This window comes from Oncorhynchus masou, chromosome 26, assembly GCF_036934945.1.
Source record: "Oncorhynchus masou masou isolate Uvic2021 chromosome 26, UVic_Omas_1.1, whole genome shotgun sequence".
NCBI classification, from domain to species: domain Eukaryota; kingdom Metazoa; phylum Chordata; class Actinopteri; order Salmoniformes; family Salmonidae; genus Oncorhynchus; species Oncorhynchus masou.
This window is the reverse complement of record NC_088237.1, coordinates 16422844-16446932: the sequence shown is the minus strand read 5'-3', so window position 1 is coordinate 16446932 and position 24089 is coordinate 16422844. Positions and strand designations below refer to the sequence as shown.

Here is a 24089-nt window from a genome sequence, read left to right as displayed (position 1 = left end):
CTAACACGGTGGCAAACAGAATGGACCTGTATTTGGCAAACAGTTTTGGGGAGATTGAACACGGAGGGAAGACAGAATGGACCTAACACGGTGGCAAATCAGAATGGAAAACACGGTGGCAAACAGAATGGCCTGAGAGGTAATCTGTGCTGAATGGACCAAACACGTGGCAAACAGAATGGACCTAACACGGTGGCAAACAGAATGGACCTAACACGGTGGCAAACAGAATGGGCCTAACACGGTGGCAAACAGAATGGACCTAACACGGTGGCAAACAGAATGGGCCTAACACACAAACAGAATGGACCTAACACGGTGGCAAACAGAATGGGCCTAACACGGTGGCAAACAGAATGGACCTAACACGGTGGCAAACAGAATGGGCCTACACGGTGGCAAACAGAATGGACCTACACGGTGGCAAACAGAATGGGCCTAACACGGTGGCAAACAGAATGGACCTAACACGGTGGCAAACAGAATGGACCTAACACATAGTCAAACAAATGGGCAACACGGTGGCAAACAGAATGGACCTAACACGGTGACAAACAGAATGGACCTAACACGGTGGCAAACAGAATGGACCTAACACGGTGGCAAACAGAATGGACCTAACACGGTGGCAAACAGAATGGACCTAACACGGTGGCAAACAGAATGGACCTAACACAGTGGCAAACAGAATGGCCTTTACAGAGGACAAAAATTGAATTGCTCTGTGGATATTTTGAGGGCAGCAAAAATATTTGGATATCTCTAAACAACGCTATCTCTCCCTCTCATCTCTCTCTCACTCTCTCACTCTCCCTCTCCTTCTCCTCCCTCTCTCTGCAGATGTGTCACTTTCTCCATCCACTAGAAGACAACTAATTAAGACACGTCACACGGTACAATTCCAGGCATCTGGAGTATCCACCGTTCCTCTAGCTCTGGTTCTGTATTTGCTACTGGTTTTGGGGGAGATTGAAGGGAGGAGGGAAGAGTGAGGGTTGGAGTGAGATTGGAGGATTGATCCAGGGAAAGTGTCTGGTTGGCCATCCTTGGCTGAGAGGTAATCTGTGCTGGTTTGCTGAAAACAAACCGTGTTGTCACAAAGGGGAGCGCTTCCAAAAGGCCTGACATGTTATAGAATGGCCCTAGGTGTTGGACTGGATGAGGGAAATTACACACATACACACACTAGGGCTGGAGCACACACACACTGGACTACACACACACACACTGGACACACACACACTACACACACACACACTGGGGCTAACACACACACACACACACACACACACACACACACACACACACACACACACACACACACACACAAGCATACAAACATGAACCGAGACAAGAATATATACACACAATGCTCTCACATACACATAGTCAAACAAAACAACAGGCATTTACTGAAACACATAGAGCCAAATGTACATGGTGACACACACATACACACACACACATACACACACGGCAGTGAGCTGGGATGCTGCGCCAGGTGGCAGGGGAGCCTCTCGGCTCAGAGACAGAAGAGGAGGGCTGGTGCTGGCCTTGAAAGAGCTGAGGGCAAGGGCAGGCAGCGCTGGCGTTGGCCTGGGTTAGGGCAGGTTTGGATCCGGGCAGGCAGGGTTAGGGCTGGTGGAGGGCTGGGGCTCCTGGGTCTGCAGGCGTAGGGCTGTTGGGACTGGGGCTGCTGGGACAGCAGCAGGGCTGTGGTCAGCCCTTTGTAATAGAGAACCATGCTTCACTGTTCACATCTGGACCTCTGTCTCAGACACAGACTAATGACTCACAGCTGGAGCTAGAGCTGGAGCTAGGGCTGGGGCTAGGGCTGGGGCTAGGGCTGGTGTTAGGGCTCGTGCTAGGGGCTAGGGCTAGAGCTAGGGCTGGTGCTAGGGCTGGGGCTAGTGCTGGTGTTAGGGCTGGTGCTAGGGGCTAGGGCTGGAGCTAGGGCTGGGGCTAGAGCTGGAGCTGGGGCTAGGGCTGGGGCTAGGGCTGGGGCTAGGGCTGGAGCTGGGGCTAGGACTGGAGCTAGGGCTGGTGCTGGGCTGGGGCTATGGCTGGGGCTAGGGCTGGGGCTGGAGCTAGGGCTGGAGCTAGGGCTGGAGCTAGGGCTGGTGCTAGGGCTGGAGCTAGGGCTGGTGCTAGGGCTGGGGCTAGGGCTGGAGCTAGGGCTGGAGCTGGGGCTAGGGCTGGGGCTAGGGCTGGTGCTAGGGCTGGTGCTAGGGCTGGAGCTAGGGCTGGAGCTAGGGCTGGAGCTGGGGCTAGGGCTGGAGCTGGCTGGGGCTAGGGGCTGGGCTAGGATGGAGCTAGGGCTGGTGCTAGGGCTGGTGCTAGGGCTGGAGCTGGGGCTGGAGCTGGGGCTGGAGCTGGGGCTGGGGCTAGGGTGGACCTAGGGCTGGACCTAGGGCTGGAGCCAGGGCTCAGACTGGGGATTAGAGGGGCTGTATTGTTCTTACCACTGGGGAGGACGGCTGTGTTGCTGTCTGGTCAGAACAGTACAAATGCAAATGTAGCTACCTACCTCTAAGCAGCATGTATAGCATAGTTGGTTTAGAACAAATGCTCAAGTAATTAGCTTCATAACAGATATACACTACCTGAGATGGGACTGTACAGTAGGCTAGGTGTGTTAGCACACACTGTACAAAGGCTAGGTGTGTTAGCACATACTGCACATAGGCTAGGTGTGTTAGCACACACTGTACATAGGCTAGGAGTGTTAGCACATACTGAACATAGGCTAAGTGTGATGATGATGATGATGATGATGTAATGTTTACAGCAATAGAGAGCTGAAGTCACCTGGGGAAGGTGGGCAGCCAGAAATGGTCCAAAAATCCCTTCTGAGAAATACCAGCCCCTCAGAGCAACAAAAAAGATGCATCTTGTAATAAGGAGACCAAACAAAGTAAATATACTGGGTTTATTTTGAACATTATTTAAAATGAAGCCAACCTGTTACATCATATATTGAAAATAACAGTGTTTTCTTATTTTCACTACAGCATATGTAGACCAATGGGGACATTCCTATTAAAATTCTCGCTCTCTCTTTCTCTTTACCTCTCTCCCACTGTCTCTCTCTCTCTCTTCCTATTTCTCTTTCTCTACCGCTCCTCTTCTCCTCTATACAACAAACAGGTTTAGCTCCCCACAGAGGAACCATCTTTCTAAATGAGGTAAAAGACACCGATGGAGAACAGAGGGGGAGAGAGAGAAAGAGAAAGTGATAAAGAGAGCAAGAGAGATAGAAACCTGAGAGAGAGAGAAATGAAGGGAAGGAAAGAGGTGAATTAAAGCGGGTTGCTGGTGAGGTACTCTGTCTGGAGGAGGGGATGAAGAGAGGACGCAGGCTCATGTAAGGTGAGCTGTGGGGCGTGTAAAGTGAGAGAGGGGCTTTATGGGTCATTTTCACATGGAGTCTGGCCTGACTCCAGGCCTGAGCAGGGGTAGAGAGGGGGCTGAGCAGGGGTAGAGAGAGAGAGAGAGAGAGAGAGAGAGAGAGAGAGAGAGAGAGAGAGAGAATATAGCAGAGAACCTCCTAATGGCCCAGCCTTTCACTAGGCCACACTGCACTGAGCCGTAATTGAAGGTAATTGTTGGGAAGAGCCTTCGCTCCACAGAGTCACACAGCTCATCCACTGTTCCCCAGACTGAGATGGACAGGTCGAGATGAGAGAAGGGAGCGAGGGAGAGGGGGACCGGGGGGAAAGGAGGGCATTGGGGGATTGCGTTACCCCCCACCCTTCACCATCCCTGACTGTCCTACATGCCATTTGTCTGGTCGCACAATTGGTGTAATTGTGTACCCGCTAAATGGAGCAGGGGCTGCAGCTTCTTCGGTGGGCAGGCTCCGACAGACAGACAGACAGACAGACAGACAGACAGACAGACAGACAGACAGACAGACAGACAGACAGACAGACAGACAGACAGACAGACATGTCTGACAAGGGGAGAAAGAGACAGAGAAAGAGAAAGAGGGAGAGAGAGAGATGACTAGTGTCTGTATGACCCCAAGCTGTTGGGAAACCAAAAACACTTCCACTAACGGTTGATGGCAACCTAATATACAAATGATGTAATAATCTCTGAATTATTGCAATATGAATGACTGATTACAGTAATGATGGATTTTAATCATTTCCGGGGATAGAGTATGTATGAACGAGGTATGGTACTGGTGCTGCGTATCATGGGGTTTGTGTGCACATGTGCACAAATGTGTGTGTGTCTATGTGTGTATGTGTGTGTGTGTGTCTCGCGCAAAGGGGGAGAAATCACCTTCCTTCCCCACTTTGCCTACTCTCCTTGGTTGGATGGGTTTAGCTGGGCGAGCGCACTGGAGCAGGAAATCCAGATTCCCAGCCTATCAGAGAAATAGCACATATGACTTCCTCCTACTAAGACGGCCTAATCACCACACTGCCAACCGCTAACTCTCCACCATCCACCATCACCACCGGCCCACAGATTGAGTCCTGAGCCCAATTCACTGCTCTTCTTTACGCACTAAAATGAATCCTCTATTGGCTTTTCCTCCACTAAACCTGGTGAAGCTAATGTAAGGTAATGTAAAAAACAGGAAAATATAAACTAGCGCATGTCAGCACTTGAAACTAAATTGGATTCTAAAGATGAACTGGACAGAAGAAAAAAAAATCAAACCAATTATCTACGTAAACTACTGTTCTCATGCAGATAGAGGAGTGGAGAAGGATGAATGTGAAATGTTTTATGCAGAGTGGAATGTCTAAAATCTGATAGGTGGAGAATAAGGGACTGCTTCAGTCAGGGGTATTAGAGGCAATGAAAAAGACCCATCATCTTCATCTCTGTTACTTGTGATTTTCTCCTTTTCTAAATAACTTCTCCCTCTCTTTTCTTTTCAAACCTTTTCGGCTTAATTACATTGTATCTCAGGCCCGGGGTCCCCCGTCACTTAGAGAATGAGGGGCTTACTCCACGTACACACATGTCAGGACAAGTCCCCCATAATTAGCCAGACGAAACAAACTTTAATTCTTTCTTTTCCTGACGCTTTAGATTTCCAGGCCATAATTACTGATGTTTAATTAAAAGTCCCAATCAAATCTGTTGGATTGCCGACTCTCAATGAAAGAAGGAGCAGGAGAATTTAGACCTTAATCCTCCAGCCTCTGTCTCTCCCCTCTCTTGCCTCTCGTTCCCCAGCACTTCTCACATTCGATCCTTCCCCCGTTCTCCACACACATCTCCTTTACATTCCAACCCAGATGCCAGAAAAGACAAACCCAACTTTTTTTTAGCAGGGCAATTTTTTTCTCTCCCTCGCTCTCTCTTCAATATAATATAGTACCATTATGTTCTTTAAAAACTCATTACAGCGTTTGAAATGGGAATCTCGGAAAGGGTGTTTAAAAAGTGCCTCTTCCGCATTGTGCCGAGGAGGGAGAGACACATCGAGGGACGTGGCCATGCAATTAAAGAGCAGAATGGATTAGTTTTCCTTTTTAAAAGTTATTGAGACACAATGAAGTGAGAGGCTTTCTCTTTTTCTCCCTCCCCTCTTCCAGACACCTCATCTGTGCTGATGCCTTCCCTGTAAGCCCCTTTCCTCCCGTCCCTTATGGTGACAGGATGCATTTCACACTGTGGCTAAAGGAGGAAAACCTTTGGCCCCTCGACTTCTGAAAGTGGAGAGATAGAGTGAGCGAGAGAAAAGAGGTGTGAGAGGGGCGGTTGACTTTGTAGATCGAGGTTGTCGTGGTTTAGACTCGGAAGGAATTAGTCCGAGACAGACATGTCACGAGGGAGTTTAAGAAGAGACACTGCGTTAATAACTCTCTTCAGACCTTTTGTTAAGAATGTTCACTAAGAATTGTGCTGCATATAAGAATGACAAAAATCCACAAAGTTTGCAATGAAAGAATAGAGAAACTCCAAGCTCAGTACTAGCTTCAGCTAGGACACCGTAGAAGCATGGATAACCATTTCAGTTGGTAAGTCAGGTGTGCCATTGCAAACAAAACAGAAGAATCAGCAGTCAAAGATGTAAAGTAACAAGTGAAAGGCAAGAACCTTTGATCGCCGTCTGTCTCCAGATATGAGAGAGAGAGAGAGAGAGAGAGAGAGAGAGAGAGAGAGAGAGAGAGAGAGAGAGAGCACAGGAATGTATCCCACCCGTAGATAATGAGTGACAGAGAGATCAGCGTTTATTCTCCCAGTGTCTATCTCTCCCTCCTTCTCAAGGCTGGGCCTAGATGACTTCCTCCGCGAGCCGCTGTCGTTCCCCGCTAAAGTACGCTAACGCATAAAACGTCCTGAGAAATTGGAATTTTGCAAATCAAAGAACCGCGGCCTATGATCCACGTAGCCACTAATATCATCCTGCACAGCCTTAAAATGCAACGCACGGCTTATGATTAAAAGCCAAGCATATATTAAATTAAACCATTTTACCCCCCTCCCCCCCCCTCTCTGAAAAAAGGGTGAAAAACCCCAGAGACATGAATCGGGCCAGGTATGTGAAATCATATGATAATGAGGTTCGTTTAGTCTTCCCTGTACGGAGCGGTTACGTTGGACAGCTAATCCAAACCCAGCTCCTTTCTACACTTGAAAGCCCCAGCGAACCCGATCTGCTTGCAGCGGAATTCAAATGATGTCAATGGAAATGTGAAGGAATCACCACACCGAATCGCATAATGGAAACGCAGAAGAGACAGCGGAACCCTCACGACCTTCCCCATTCTCTACAGATCACTCTATCTTTACTTATTCTATCAGCTGAGGTGTGGTACAATGCTGACATGAGAGTGCTAAGTAAGTGAGAGAGAACAGGCTCACGGGCCCTACTTTCACACACACACACACACACAATACCTCCAATCCCCCACAACAGCCCTCCACCATAACCAGTATCCTCCATCCCTCCTGCCAGTCCCTTCACCACGGCAGAGGGACCTAATCACTCAGGCTGTATCCTAACCAAAACAAAATGGTGCCAACCAGTAGCTTTTAGCCGTTTTTACAGTCTCCCTCCTCCTCCTCGTCTCCTTGTCCTCCCCTGGCGGCCCGCGGCAGGGCGGGTGGCGAGGCTGGGTGATTAATTTGGGCCGTGCAGACAGGTAAACACAGGCCTATTTACACGGCTTTACAGGCTGCTGTATTTATACTCAGCACCACTGAGCTTCAGATAGAATATCCTCAAAGCTTCCAATCTGTTTGTTTATTTTACTGCTCCTCGCCGTCGTCTGCTGGATTCTGACACCCTCTCTAGATACCTTGCTCTCTTTCCCTCTCTTTCCCCCTCTCTTTCCCTCTCTCTTTCCCTCTCTCTTTCTCTCTTTCCCTCCTTCTTTCTCTCTATCTTTTGCTCTTACCCTCTCAGGTCAGGTCTACACAGTGATAGCAGGGGATTTAGTTTTACCAAAATACTTTAAAGTCATTTGAGTCATTTGGAAATCAGACAAACACTATTCCAATTTCATCAAACAGAATAGCATGCTTAGGATATCAAACCTTACGTCTTCCCTTTAATGTCACATGTCAGGAACTGATTGCTTGAGCTGTCTGAGAATATCATGACCTTCATGCCTAACTGAGTGACTGAAGTGTTTGACAGTTTGCAGGATATACTGTCTCACCTCCACCCTCCCCGTCCCTCCCAGCATTAGGTGCTCATGGAGGTGGGATAGTTATGTCAGGAGTGACAGTGTTCCCGTGGTGCCGTGTTTCTCATCTCACTACCAAGAGAAATTAAGAGCCAAAGGTCACGTCACCGGGTAACTTTAAATATGGTATACACACACCAATGTATTTCACATGTAGTCACACACACACAGAAACACAGAAACGCACACACACGCATTGACGCATACATGCACATGTTCACACATCCATAGCATGCCCTTCTCCCCCTCCTGCCTCTCTCTAGGCTCTACATGTTGTACAGCTGTTGAGCAGAAGCCCCCTCACAGCCATACCTGACATTCCTCCCTGCTCTTCAGTCACGTGAGCCATGTAGCCCCACCCTATTGCCTTTACCTGGGGGTCACTACGGGGAAACTAGTCCACTGGTGAGATCTAGACTACCCAAGCACTCAGCCCTCCCTCGGCCGCGTTCCAAACCTATAAATCAAACCTTTTCTCGTGGCCTTTCTGTAGCTTATTTTGCTTGGTTAGAACTGCATGGTTAGATGTTGAAGCATGAGGGAAACTTTAAACATAACAGAGGCTTCGGTGGAGCGTTTACTATTCTGGACTGGTCTGTGAGGGGGAGTAGGAAGGGTGAGGCCGGAGGGATGGGTTTGGAATCAGGCTCTGGTCAGTGTTTTTGTGACACATTTGATTTGCAGAGGAGAAAATGATTTATGAACTAGTTGCTGTTGAGTCCAAACAGAATTAACAGTATAATTTTATCTGCCCTGCATCGAGATATCTAATCCTTTCAATTATCTGCTATTTGATTTTCATATATACCTTAAAATGATTTTCAGCAATCTCCCCATACCATCCTTCACTCCATCCATGCTAACATTGAGTGTGTGCTTTCTGGAAAAGATTTTAGCGTCTGAATCCAAAGTGAGGAGAGTAAATGTTAGTTATGAGATTGTTAGTATTCAGAAAAGCAGCAGGAGGAAGCAGATCAGTGAAATCCTCTGATACAAGACACCGAATGGATTCCACATACACACACGCGCGCATGCACACACACACACACACGCGCGCGCGCACGCACACATACACACACACACACACAAGCACTCTTTCTCTCGCTCTCTCTTTCACACACACTCTCACACACATAAACACTAATTGAATTATTAGACTGGGGAATTCAAGTCTGCAATGCTTTAAAGGTTTATGTATAGCAAACATATCATACAAATTGATTGATTTTCTCAGTGGTGAATCCCAACCTGCCTTTGGCAGGGATAATTACTGATCAGTAGTACAGCTCTATAAACAGGAAGAAAAACACAGGCTGTCTGTTTGTGTGGGGATTTGTATTCCTCCAGTAAATGTCTATTATCTGCAGTGGGTTGGCAGGACTCATCTGCAGCCATGCAGCTACGAGGTCAGGAGGCAGGTTGGTCTACGGCAGAGTAAACCTGACTTAAGTCAACTAGCTGAAACGAACCTGACCAGATTATTTTAATATTGACTAGAACTGACTTCAGAAAGCAACAACCACAAGTGCACCTCACGCTGAAGCAGATCAACACCAGCATCATCATCATCATCATCATCATCACACGACCTCCACCCCCCGAGTAACATATCCACTATAAGCATCAACACCATCATCATCATCACAGCGCCGCCAGCCTGCTTAGTCTATCACATTAAAAGGAGACAGAGTTAGATGGGGGTCATCTGCTCTGCATGCAGACACAGTGCAGTTAGCCTAATGTCGTTCTTCACAGCCTCTCCCTAATCATCCAGCCCTCTGACAATGTAATTATGGAAGTGTCCAGCCACCGCGTTGAGCAGGGGAATTATAATTATTTACCGGGTAGAGAGAGCAGACGGCCCAGCCCCCTCACTGGATCCCAAATCATCTGGACAGGAGGGCCTGCTCCCCAGCCACTCACTGACAGGGACAGCAGCATCATTTATAAAATCCATAATTACAACAGTGAGAGACTGGGAAGGAGGGAGAGAGGGAGAGAGAGTGCTCAAACGAAGATATCCACACGCCAGAAAATAGCAAAGACAGTTCAATATTACAGAAAAGTGACGGTTCTCCAATAAACATCCAGTACTCCACGACAGTCAGAGAACCAAATACAAAAGACAGTTAGTTGTCTTCATCCTCTCTACTCCAAAAGGCAGAAGGAGGAGAGGTGTAGCTGCGTGTGTGTGTGTGTGTGTGTGTGTGTGTGTGTGTGTGTGTGTGTGTGTGTGTGTGTGTGTGTGTGTGTGTGTGTGTGTGTGTGTGTGTGTGTGTGTGTGTGTGTGTGTGTGTGTGTGTGTGTGTGTGTGTGTGTACAGTAACATGTCTAATCGAATCAGGACACACGGGGTCTCTGCAGGTGCATTACTGTATTCCAGTGTAAAGCAGAGAAGAGGAAGCAGAGAGATAAGCAGTAGTATTGATCTGATGCTCTGATTGTCACTGCTGCCCGCCTTCAATGGCTAATCTCATTTCCCACGGGTCAGGGGGAAGAAAGAGGAAGGGCCACACGTTTACCCACAGCTCATCGACAAATTGTTTTCACCGTGTGCGGAAGAGCCGTCTGATGGCGTCAGATGTGAAATCGTTTCTCCGAGCTGCTTGTCGACACGGCCACGTCGTGCTTGCAGATGATGATTATGATGTGAGAGGTGATGTTTATTTGGGAAAACAAAACAACGCTAGAGGAGTAGGATACCGCAGAGAAATGAGTGACAAGGGTGGACATTTTGACTCATTGTCCACTAAGGTATTTCTGAGGATGGTTATCAGTAAAGCACCAACTTTTAGGCACACCAAAACCCCACAAGACATGCTGTACCTATTGCTACACCGAGCATCAACGTCATTGTGGCTGGGGGCAGGCCTGAATGACACGCTGTAGCTACAGGTCTCAGATTGAAGAGGGATTCGGAGAAATTTTCAACTTTACCTCATATGCAGTACGTATAACTCTCCTCTCTAGTCCTCCTTGTATGAAACATGATCTAAGTACAATAAAATAACATGGTTTTGTTCATATTCAGAGGACAACTTAGCATCTCCAACCCCAGGACTGCAGACAGACAGACAGACAGACAGACAGACAGACAGACAGACAGACAGAGACAGGGAGACAGGGAGACAGACAGGGAGACAGACAGGGAGACAGACAGACAGACAGACAGACAGACAGACAGACAGACAGACAGACAGACAGACAGACAGACAGACAGACAGACAGACAGAGAGACAGGGAGAGAGACAGGGAGACAGAGAGACAGAGAGACAGGAAGACAGAGAGACAGACAGACAGACAGACAGACAGACAGACAGACAGACAGGGAGACAGAAAGACAGGGAGACAGAGAGACAGGAAGACAGAGAGACAGACAGAGAGACAGACAGACAGACAGACAGACAGACAGACAGACAGACAGACAGACAGACAGACAGACAGACAGACAGAGAGACAGACAGACAGACAGACAGACAGACAGGATGAATTGATAAAAGGAACACATCACAGTAGTGTTCATTAACCAAGGCCAAACATCACCTGGCATATCTCTGACACCACTAGTTCTGTCTCCGTGCCCCCTCTCTCTCTTTCCCTCTCTTCCTCCCCATTTCTCCTCCCCATCCCTGTCTAATAGAGCAGCCAGAGATGAAAAATGGTGTGCTTTTGTTTATTTGCCACAGATGCGAACGCGACCACGGCAGGATTAGTGAGTTTTCCATCTCATGCTGATAGCGGTGGGAAGAAAGAAGGGATTTTTTATTCAAAAAAAGATCTCTGCCTCCCTCGCTATGACAACTGCAATACATCACTTCATAGACAGTTTTTAATCTGTTTCAAACCAACCACACTTTGAACTGCTGGGAAGCTGAGATATTCAACTGTGGGGTACGTGAGTTGTGTGTGTGTGTGTGTGTGTGGGGGGGGGCACATGAGCTGGTGTGTTGTTTGTGTGTGTGTGTTTGCCTGCACGCCTGTGTATTTTCCCCTTGATTAATCTTTGCAGTCGTTTAAGCTCAGTGCTGACACAGCACAGAGATCTCTCTCTGGCTAACTTTGTCTCTGCGTCTCAATGCCCTTGGATGTAGCTTTGAATAACAATGACTTAGGATTCTGATCCTCCTTTGGTCCATCTAACATGCAGTTCTTCTGAAGGAAAGTAGAGGAATTCAAACCACAGTATCTAACCCAGAGGAACCGTCTTATTATGAAAGATAAATCCCAAACATCTCACAACAATAACTGGAAAAAGCCTAATGCCAGAGAGACACAGAATTGCCAGACACCCTCTGAAATGAAACTACAAAGCCTGCATGAAAGTGGTATAAGATAAGAAATGTAAAGAGCAGGTAGGGTATCAATAAGAAATGTAAAGAACAGGTAGGGTATCAATAAGAAATGTAAAGAGCAGGTAGGGTCAAATAAGAAATGTAAAGAGCAGGTAGGGTATCAATAAGAAATGTAAAGAGCATGTAGGTATCAATAAGAAATGTAAAGAGCAGGTAGGGTATCAATAAGAAATGTAAAGAGCAGGTAGGGTATCAATAAGAAATGTAAAGAACAGGTAGGGTATCAATAAGAAATGTAAAGAGCAGGTAGGGTCAAATAAGAAATGTAAAGAGCAGGTAGGGTATCAATAAGAAATGTAAAGAGCATGTAGGTATCAATAAGAAATGTAAAGAGCATGTAGGTATCAATAAGAAATGTAAAGAGCAGGTAGGGTATCAATAAGAAATGTAAAGAGCAGGTAGGGTATCAATAAGAAATGGAAAGAGCAGGTAGGGTATCAATAAGAAATGGAAAGAGCAGGTAGGGTATCAATAAGAAATGGAAAGAGCAGGTAGGGTATCAATAAGAAATGGAAAGAGCAGGTAGGGTCAAATAAGAAATGTAAAGAGCAGGTAGGGTATCAATAAGAAATGTAAAGAGCATGTAGGTATCAATAAGAAATGTAAAGATCAGGTAGGGTATCAATAAGAAATGGAAAGAGCAGGTAGGGTATCAATAAGAAATGGAAAGAGCAGGTACGGTATCAATAAGAAATGTAAAGAGCAGGTAGGGTATCAATAAGAAATGGAAAGAGCAGGTAGGGTACCAATAAGAAATGAAAAGAGCAGGTAGGGTATCAATAAGAAATGTAAAGATCAGGTAGGGTATCAATAAGAAATGGAAAGAGCAGGTAGGGTATCAATAAGAAATGGAAAGAGCAGGTACGGTATCAATAAGAAATGTAAAGAGCAGGTAGGGTATCAATAAGAAATGTAAAGAGCAGGTAGGGTATCAATAAGAAATGTAAAGAGCAGGTAGGGTATCAATAAGAAATGTAAAGATCAGGTAGGGTATCAATAAGAAATGTAAAGAGCAGGTAGGGTATCAATAAGAAATGTAAAGAGCAGGTAGGGTATCAATAAGAAATGTAAAGAGCAGGTAGGGTATCAATAAGAAATGTAAAGATCAGGTAGGGTATCAATAAGAAATGTAAAGAGCAGGTAGGGTACCAATAAGAAATGGAAAGAGCAGGTACGGTATCAATAAGAAATTTAAAAAACTACAGATTATGTCATAGGCTACTTATTCAATATGGTCAACAAGGAGAAATACTTTTCTTTGCATTTAGTTATAGTTTCCCAGTAGGCAATAATGTCCCTGTGCTGCAAAGTCAGAGAGATGGGCCCCATGTGTCCATCGCTACTGATAAAACATGTCTGGCTACTTTCTTCTACATGTTTCTGTTTAATCAAAATATGCAGAAGAAAACCCGTCAGATCAAACTGATCAAACTGCCGATCCATCATTCCCCCAAATCCGCAAAAAAGAGAAAACAGCAACACAAAGATCAGCAATGTGAAACATGTTTCCCTCTTGTCACTCCTACCGGGGATGTGACAAACTCAGAGGTTTCATTTGGGATTGTTGAGTGACTACACAATAATCAAAGGCTACGGGTGTATGACCGCATATCCTAAAAAGAAGGGAGAGAGAGAAAGGGGGGGGGGAAACATGGCGTCGCTGTTTATCTGTCTCTCCGCTGTTGGCTTCCTGAGGAGGAGAGCGTCTGCCTGGCTGGGAGCAGATACCGACGGGCCGACACAAAGACCAGATAAAGCGTTAAGACACTTTTTACTCATCAAATTGAATAAGCCACGTCTTAGTGCAGACACACAGGTATTCAACCCCACGCTTTGGGGAAAAGGTAAACAGATTGCGTTTTGTAAGCTCCCCAAAAAACAAACCCCAACCCCTTCGTCTCACATGAATTCTAAGCGTGTCAAGGTGACAATAAGACGCAGTGGGAATAATAGAATAAACAGATATATATTTTACATATGCCTCTCTTTCTCCCTCTCTTTCTCCCTCTCTTTCCTTTCCTGTCTCTTTGAGGTTGACACCTCTTGCATTGCGATAAACACAAATCAGAAATACTTTACTTCCTCCACACCCACATCTCCACCCCTGCTCATCTTTGTGGCTTGTGGGGCTTACCTGTGCCCCCCGCTCGACTGTTCGACTGACACCCACCATTCTAACACCTGTAAAGGACTTAATCGCAGATCATTATGGCGCTGATGAGAAAGGGGCTCTGGCACAAAGCCGTCACAATGGCAGTCTAAGGGGATCTTTGTGCTGTAAATGTGGCTCTCTCGGCGGCTGTGTGACAGGTGACAGCGGGCCGCTGAAACAGTGAAACACTGATCCACTGTTTCCTTGTAGAGACATCAGTGGGGATACAGAGGAGCAATCACGCCGTGCTGAAAGCTGCCTCAAAGCACCTGAATGGTGCACAACACCTGCATGGCTGTGGCAAGGATTAGGGTGTCAACGCAGACAATGGCTCCCAGTGAAGCTCAATGCCTTTTGACTTCGCTGCTGATTCCCCCTTCAGAGAGGCCTCAGACAGTACCATTGTCACGTTCCTGTTTTATTTATCGCCATAAAGGCTGTCTCTCGGGGGGGAAATCGCTTTATTGAAAAATATTTATTTATCAGACTCTGGAAAAATAAACAATTTTCAGTTAAAGGTAATTTCCACAGCGGATTATCCTGACACAGTGACTGTGCCGTTGTTTCCTTGTTCTGGGGCCTCTCTGACATCTGCTCCAGTGCAGCCAGGAGGCAGTTGGATCCAAGATGGAGTCACAGCTTCTACTGCTGTGGCATAGAGACACATTGAGGAGGGAAGATTTCCATTCCTAAGCAACAGATGGAGCGTTGGCTGGAGGAGAGGAGAAGAGAAGGAGAGGAAAAGAGGAGAGGAGGAGAGGAGCAGCACTGGCAAGACGTAGGCAGGAGCATTGGCAAGATGAGCAGAGAGAGAGAGAGTCGGCTACTGGCAGCACCACAGAGAGCTGCCCCTCTCCATCCAGCTCTGCTCCACAACTCTCTGGCATGCAGCCTAACATGGGCTTTGTCTGCATGGGTCTGTGGGCTACTTTCCACCACAGAGAAGATACTGGGGATACTAGAAAAATGGGCAGATGTGATCACATTGTAAGTGATACCTCCTTTTTACTGTTTACCAGATTCTCCCAATTTCACCGGTAGGTATAATGTTCTGATGAAAATATCTAATATCTAATATTTAATATCTATAAATGGACTTCCAAGTCCAGTATAGCATATTGTAAACGGCTCTGTCATACTAGCCACTCAAACCTTCCCCCCATCCCCCTCTCCCTCGTATAATGTCCAGAAGTATACAACAGAGCTGTAATGGTATCAGAGGCAGAGGCCCTAAGCTCTACAGTCAGTTGTCTGAGGAGGCATGACGATGATGGATGGGGTTAAAAACAACACCCAAACCTCTTGGAGACTGACGTCCCGTTCCCAGAGCTCTCCTCAAGCACGGCCTGTATAACACAGGACCACGACACAGGTCTATAACACAGGTCTATAACACAGGACTATAACACAGGACTATAACACAGGTCTATAACACAGGTCTATAACACAGGACTATAACACAGGACTATAACACAGGTCTATAACACAGGACTATAACACAGGACTATAACACAGGTCTATAACACAGGTCTACACAAACACAGGACCAAAACACAGACTATAACACAGGACTATAACACAGGTCTATAACACAGGACTATAACACAGGACTATAACACAGGACTATAACACAGGACTATAACACAGGACAGGTCTATAACACAGGTCTATAACACAGGACTATAACACAGGACTATAACACAGGACTATATAACACAGGACTATAACACAGGTCTATAACACAGGTCTATAACACAGGACCATAACACAGGTCTATAACACAGGTCTATAACACAGGACAAAACACAGGTCTATAACACAGGACTATAACACAGGACTATAACACAGTACTATAACTATAACACAGAACTACTTACAGGACTATAACACAGGTCTATAACACAGGATAACACAGGACTATAACACAGGACTATAACACAGGTCTATAACACAGGACTATAACACAGGACTATAACACAGGACTATAACACAGGTCTATAACACAGGACTATAACACAGGACTATAACACAGGTCTATAACACAGGACTATAACACAGGACTATAACACAGGACTATAACACAGGACTATAACACAGGACTATAACACAGGACTATAACACAGGACTATAACACAGGTCTATAACACAGGACTATAACACAGGTCTATAACACAGGACTATAACACAGGACTATAACACAGTACTATAACACAGGACTGTATAACACAGTACTATAACACAGGACTATAACACAGTGTCTATAACACAGGTCTATAACACAGTGTGTGGTGTAACACAGTGTACTATAACACAGGACTATAACACAGAACTGTACTATAACACAGTATAACACAAGTGTCTATAACACAGGTCTATAACACAGGTCTATAACACAGTGTGTGTGTAACACAGGTGTGTGTGTAACACAGTGTATAACACAGAACTATAACACAGGACTATAACACAGGACTATAACACAGAACTATAACACAGTGCGTGTGTGTATAACACAGGTGTATAACACAGGTCTATGTGTGTGTGTGTGTGTCTGTGTCTGTGTCTGTGGACTATAACACAGTCTATAACACAGGTCTAACACAGGTCTATAACACAGGCTGTGTTTACTATAACACAGGACTATAACACAGGACTAAAACACAGGACTATAACACAGGACTATAACACAGGTGTGTGTGTGTGTGTGTGTGTGTGTGTGTGTGTGTGTGTGTGTGCATGTGCTTGCATGTGTGTGTGTGTGTGTGTGTGTGTGTGTGTGTGTGTGTGTCTGTGTCGTGTCGTGCTGTGTCGTGTCGTGTCTGTGTCTGTGTCTGTGTACGTGCACTGCGTGTTTACGTGCATTTGTGCGTGCGTGCGTGCGTGCGTGCGTGCGTGCGTGCGTGCGTGCGTGCGTGCGTGCGTGCGTGTGTGTGTGTGTGTGTGTGTGACTGCGTGTCCTGCTTGAATGAACTTGGTAGAGTTGGAGGCTCTTAGCATGGAATGTGAAGGATATTACATAAACACATTACTGACAGTGCCACCGTACAGCCTTACACACCACTGGCGCCAGCACACACTGCATTAGCTGACATTTTATACAAAAAAACGGTGAAAATGGCGCGTCTGACTTACCGTCTCAGCTCTCGCAATCTGTCCCAAATTGCACCCCATTTGCTATGTAGTGCACTACCGTTGCCCAGGGAGAATAGGGTGAAGTAATGACCTACGAAGGGGACAGGGAATCATTTGGGATGCAGACTCTTTAACCAGAATGTGTTTGGGTTGGTTCTGTTCCGGGGTTTAATATCCTAACTTCTCTTTCTGTTTGGAGGTTGACCCCACTGCCCACTGAGTCCATCATCACATCAAAGCAAATCAAACTTTATTTGCCAAATGCGTTGAATACAACAAGTGTAGACTTTACCGTGAAGTGCTTAGTTACAAGCCCTTAACCAACAGTGCAGTTCAAGAAGAGTTAAGAAAATATTTACCATGTAGGCTAAAATAAAAAGTAATAATAAAAAGTAATACAATAAGAATAACAATAACGAGGCTATATACAGGGGGCACCGGTACCGAGTCAGTGTGCAGGGGTACAGGTTAGTTGAAGTAATCTGTACATGTAGGTGGGGGCGAAGTGACTATGCATAGGTAACAAACAAACAGCCAGTAGCAGAAGTGTACAGGGCGGGAGGGGGAGGGGGGGTCAATGTAAATAGTCCAGTAGCGATTTTTATGAATTGTTCAGCAGTCTCATGGCTTGGGGGTAGAAGCTGTTGAGGAGCCTTTTGGTCCTAGATTTGGCGCTCCGGTACCGCTTGCCATGCGGTAGCAGAGAAAACAGTCTATAACTTGGGTGACTGGAGTCAATTTCGCCAATTTCGTGGTAGACGGTCGAAAGCCATGCGTCCTCCGAAACACAACCCAACCAAGCCGCACTGCTTCTTAACACAGCGCACATCCAACCCGGAAGCCAGCAGCCCCAATGTGTCGGAGGAAACACCGTGCACCTGGCAACCTTGGTTAGCGCGCACTGCGCCCGGCCCGCCACAGAGGTCGCTGGTGCGCGATGAGACAAGGACATCCCTACCGGTCAAACCCTCCCTAACCCGGATGACGTTGGACCAATTGTGCGTCGCCCCATGGACCTCCAGGTCGCGGCCGGCTACGACAGAGCCTGGGCTCAAACCCAGAGTCTCTGGTGGCACAGACCACTGACCACCCGGGAGGCCCTAGTCTCTGACAATTTTGTGGGCTTTCATGAATGGCCTTTGGTGATCTAATGTGTACTGAGCATCTACACGGGGAATAGAAGAGTGTACATATCCTATTTCACATGAAGGAAAAGCTGATAATGATAACGCATCCTTTTTAGATATATGGAAAAGGAGTTTGGATCTGCGTAAAACTGCTTCAGCAGTATAATACTCTGCACACACAAGAACAGACACACATCGTTTTAATTAGGACACAGTTGTTTCTCTGCGTCTCCTGGCTGTTTGTTGAGTGATGTTGGGACACACAAACACACCCACACACGCATGCACCCACATGCACACACAGTGTACACCTCTACTACACACAACATTACAAGCACATTCACCAAACACACACAGATGTACACCAAAAATTCAGGCATACACACTCCCAATCACACACAATATACACCTCTACTACACATAACTATGCAGAGACAAACACACACAAACACACACACACACAAACATGCACACACAAACATTCACAAACATGCACACACACAAGAGCAATTAATTCCAGATAGCGTATGAACATGAAAGTCGGCGAGATGAACATTAAAAACAGGATGTTTTATTGTCTCTCCAAAGCCTTTCTCAAACCCAGTTCTCTTTAAATAGGATTCAATAATGTTCAGATTTATTAACGTCAAAGTGAGAACGAGGGAAAGACAGACAGGCAACTCATTAAATGTCAATGTTCAAGACATTATGTTGCATTCTGCACCAGCTTTGCATGAAGTATTTCTAATCATTACAGTTCAATTAGATCAACAGACTATAGGGACGTGGCATTAGTATTTAAGAGGTCAAAGGCACAGAGGTCATGAATTACAGAGCAACATTGTGATCTGTGAGTGTATGAGTGAAAAGACGCTCCTCTGAGGAGACCAACATACCCCCCTGCAGAAACACAAGTGGCACCATCTTGAGTAAAAAGGGAATTGTGTTACAGGTGAAGTAGAGAAAACCAGAAAGAGGAAGACAGTGTACAATCCTTTTCTTCCTTCCCCGACACCCTTCCTCCCCTCCTCCTCCTCCCGCCCCTCAGAACCTAACCCACTCGTAAAGAGACAAATGTTTTATCACTGGGGGACGAGCACACGGGGATGTTCCACCAGGAGAATGAAGGGCCTCCACTTTCTCCTGGCTCTGTGGCCAACAAACCGCTGGCTGCCTGGGAGACACGCCAGGAGGAGAGGCAAGAAAGTCCCGCTGAATGTCAGCTGGCTGGAGCCTGGCAAGCAGCAGCAGAGGCTCTCTGCTACACACACACATACAGGTGCACATACACACACACACACACACACACACAAAAACACACACACACACAAAAACACACACACACACACATGCACACACACACACACAAACAAACATAGAATTGAGTGTGCACACACACACACACACACACACACACACACACACTCTCTCTCTAATGCTCACACACTCTCAAACACATATATACACACACAGGCACACTCAAACACACACTACACACACTACACACACTAGGCCCTGGCAGCTTGCCTCTCCACAGCGCGGGGCCTGTGATACTGAGGCTGAAGGAATTTGCGCTGGATTACTTCTGGACTGAGGCGGCCAGCTTTGGCACGGAGCGGCCCTGCGACTTTGAGGATTTAAACATCAGCCTCCCAAAACCCAGGGGCGGCCCAGACGCACCCCACGCCAGGGGAGAGAGATGGAACATCACCACGGACACACTCATAGGCATACTGTTAACCAATCCGCAAATATTTATAACACTCATTTTAATATGTAAATGTTCACATCTTAACACAACCACAAAAAAATAGTAATAGCGAAGATCAACAACACTTTACACAGGACTCTGATCAAACACACACACCCACACACACAAATCATAAAGCATTTCAAGGATGCAAGGATGACCCCCTCTGACTTTAGCGATGACACAGGAAGGAGGGGGAAGGTAAAGGAAGATGTCAAAGCTCACTGTGTCCTGTTACATCAACTAGTGCAGCACATAAAACTTAATAAAGCATTGTATTTGCTACAACTCATTCCCTAAGTTCTAGACCTCTGCTGAATCTGATAATGAATAACGTGGCTGTTGAGCAGTTTAGGAGACTAAATTACTTGGATTGTAAAACTGTCATGGTCAAAACATTCAATCGTTGTGAAGATGGGGTGAGGTCTGTCCGTGATAAAGAGATGCTCAGCTTTTGTTTTTGGACCACACTTCACAAAGCAAGTCCTGCAGGCTTTAGTTTGAGCTTATCTTGATTATAGTCAGGTGCAGCTAAGCGGACCTAGAAAAACTGCAGCTGGCTCGTCAATGAAACCAGAGAAATAATATTAATAATACTATGCATGCCAGTCTCTCCTGGCTAAAAGTAGAAGAGAGACTGACTGCTTGTTTTTTGTAAGGAACATGAATGTTTTGAGAAATCCAAAGTGTTTGCATAGTTAACATGCATACAGCACTGACACACACACTAACCCCACCAGACATGCCACCAGGGGTCTTTTCACAGTCCCCAAATGCAGAACGAATTCAAGGAAACATTCAGTAATATACAGAGCCATGACTGCATGGAACTCCCTGCCCATCGCATATAGCGCAAGTGAACAGCAAACCTGGTTTCATAAAAACGAATAAAGCAACACCTCACCACATGCCTCTCCCCTATTTGACCTAAATATTATGTTTATGTTCTCATAGATGCTACTGAATGTAAATGTAATATATGCTAAACGTTAAATGATAAAGGCATTTAATTGAAGTTCTCTCTTGGTTTTGTTAGTATTGAGTCAGTAGAGAACATTTTGTTTTTCTTGTTTTATACGTGTGTAGTTCTTTTTCTTGAGCTGTTCTTGTCATTTAATGTTCTGTATTACTGAATATCATGTTTCATGTTCTGTGTGGAAGAGCAGCTGCTGCTTTTGCAACAGCTAATGGGGATCCTAATGAAATACCAGCACACAAAAAAAGACCAAATAAGTCAGCTGAAGCATTGATACATGGGGAATGGAGAGATGGAAAGAGATGGAGAGAGAACGAAAGAGAGGGATAGAGGGGCGAGAGACAGAGGGGGGGAAAGAGAGAGAGAGGGGGGAGAGGGGAGAGAGGGGGAGAGAGAGAGAGAGATGGAGTAAGAGAGAGGGAAAGAGAGAGAGAGAGAGGGGAGCGAGAGGGAGAGAGAGAGAGAGAGAGAGGGAGGGGGGGAGAGAGTGAGAGTGAGAGAGGGAGCGAGGGAGGGAGAGAGAGAGGGGGGGGTGCTCCTGACTGGACATCTGAAGTGGTGTAATAATCGAGGAATGTCAACGCTTGTCGTTCTCTGCCTCTCCCTGGGTAAAGGGTGAGCTGGTCATCACAGACAGGGCTGTGTCTGGGTTTCCTTTTTTCCATTCACCTCATGGAGAATGTGTAAGGAACTACTGACAGAGAGAAGAGGAGGATGAGGAGACAGAGAGTAGAGGTGGATGAGGAGAGAGAGTAGATGAGGATGAGGAGCGACAGAGAGAAGAGAAGCAGCTGAGGTTTCAGTAGGGGGCAATGCTAGACTACACACAGAAAGGGCTGAGTTAAGCTCCTTCAAGACACACTGCACTGAGCACTAAGAACACTCACAGGAGACCATTACCACTACTAATAATACTATTACTATTACTAACTATTACAATCATAATCACTATTAGTATTACTAGTACACTATAATCACCATTATCATTATTACTATCATTACTATAACCATGTTTAGAATCTCAATCATCGCTTCTTTGATGAGGAAATGGAGGTGGAAAGGTGAGTAAAAAGACACAATGAATACATTTTTCCCAATAGGACACGTGAACAATAAGCCATGCTGTGTGAATTAGCGTGTCGGTTTGGCTCAACAGATACAAAAGATCAGTAAGGCTCTGAGACAAGAACCATAGTAGAGAATTGAAAGTAGTAGACGAGGCGGTAGCTAAAACAGTTTAATAGTGCTGAGTGAGCAGTAGCATTCGTCTTGCTTCCCTTTACAGTTTAATAGTGCTGAGTGAGCAGTAGCATTCGTCTTGCATCCCTTTACAGTTTCTCTTTACAGTTTAATAGTGCTGAGTGAGCAGTAGCATTCGTCTTGCATCCCTTTACAGTTTCCCTTTACAGTTTAATAGTGCTGAGTGAGCAGTAGCATTCGTCTTGCTTCCCTTTACAGTTTAATAATGCTGAGTGAGCAGTAGCATTCGTCTTGCATCCCTTTACAGTTTCTCTTTACAGTGTAATAGTGCTGAGTGAGCAGTAGCATTCGTCTTGCATCCCTTTACAGTTTCTCTTTACAGTTTAATAGTGCTGAGTGAGCAGTAGCATTCGTCTTGCATCCCTTTACAGTTTCTCTTTACAGTGTAATATGCTGAGTGAGCAGTAGCATGCATCCCTTTACAGTTTCTCTTTACAGTTTAATAGTGCTGAGTGAGCAGTAGCATTCGTCTTGCTTCCCTTTACAGTTTCCCTTTACAGTTTAATAGTGCTGAGTGAGCAGTAGCATTCGTCTTGCATCCCTTTACAGTTTCTCTTTACAGTTTAATAGTGCTGAGTGAGCAGTAGCATTCGTCTTGCTTCCCTTTACAGTTTCCCTTTACAGTTTAATAGTGCTGAGTGAGCAGTAGCATTCGTCTTGCTTCCCTTTACAGTTTCCCTTTACAGTTTAATAGTGCTGAGTGAGCAGTAGCATTCGTCTTGCTTCTCTTTGCAGTTTCCCTTTACAGTTTAATAGTGCTGAGTGAGCAGTAGCATTCGTCTTGCATCCCTTTACAGTTTCCCTTTACAGTTTAATAGAGCTGAGTGTGCAGTAGCATTCGTCTTGCTTCCCTTTACAGTTGAATAGTGCTGAGTGAGTAGTAGCATTCGTCTTGCTTCTCTTTACAGTTTCCCTTTACAGTTTAATAGTGCTGAGTGTGCAGTAGCATTCGTCTTGCTTCCCTTTACAGTTTCCCTTTACAGTTTAATAGTGCTGAGTGAGCAGTAGCATTCGTCTTGCTTCTCTTTGCAGTTTCCCTTTACAGTTTAATAGTGCTGAGTGTGCAGTAGCATTCGTCTTGCTTCCCTTTACAGTTTCCCTTTACAGTTTAATAGTGCTGAGTGAGCAGTAGCATTCGTCTTGCTTCCCTTTACACACAACATATTCATACTTATCAGCAGCTTTCTAATCTTCCCTTAATTAGCATATTCAAATAGCTTTCCTAATGACTTTGATCCAACGCAAGGTCATTTCATACATAGTTTCAGCTTTGAACTGAGAGAATATGGAAATTGTAGAGGGGAGGAGAAATACACGACAGTAAATTAGATTAATCAGGTTTGGGCTAATTTAACGTTTGGCTGGTTCAACTTTGAACTGAGATTGCTGTATTCTGGGCTGTGGCGGGGTTGCTGTGGGTAGTGGGAGCAAGGCCTCCTGTGCTTGGGTAAATGACTTATCTACACTGCCAATAATGGTCTGGAAACAAGAGCACACTAACTATCAGGGCACTGGGATGGAGAGGGAGAGAAACACACACACACTCAAGCTCATACACACTTACACACACGCGCACACACCCTCACAAATGTATGAATGTGTTTGAAAATACATTCTTGAGTACACAAACAGGAGGTGGTGCTGTGCCGTTGATGTGCGGTGAGGCCCCCAGGTCAACAGGC

At 45.7% G+C, this 24089-nt stretch overlaps 1 protein-coding gene across 1 annotated transcript in view; it reads right to left on the bottom strand.

Moving 5' to 3' along the window:
- Positions 1-1864: 1864 nt before the first annotated feature.
- Positions 1865-24089, bottom strand: part of LOC135515100 (uncharacterized) — a 34420-nt gene continuing 12195 nt past the window's right edge. The window contains exons 2-3 of the mRNA XM_064938930.1: positions 15465-15511; positions 1865-2384 (exon numbers count right to left, since the gene is read on the bottom strand). Of these exons, the coding sequence (XP_064795002.1) occupies positions 1865-2384; positions 15465-15511 (567 nt within the window). The remainder of the gene's footprint in view (positions 2385-15464; positions 15512-24089) is intronic.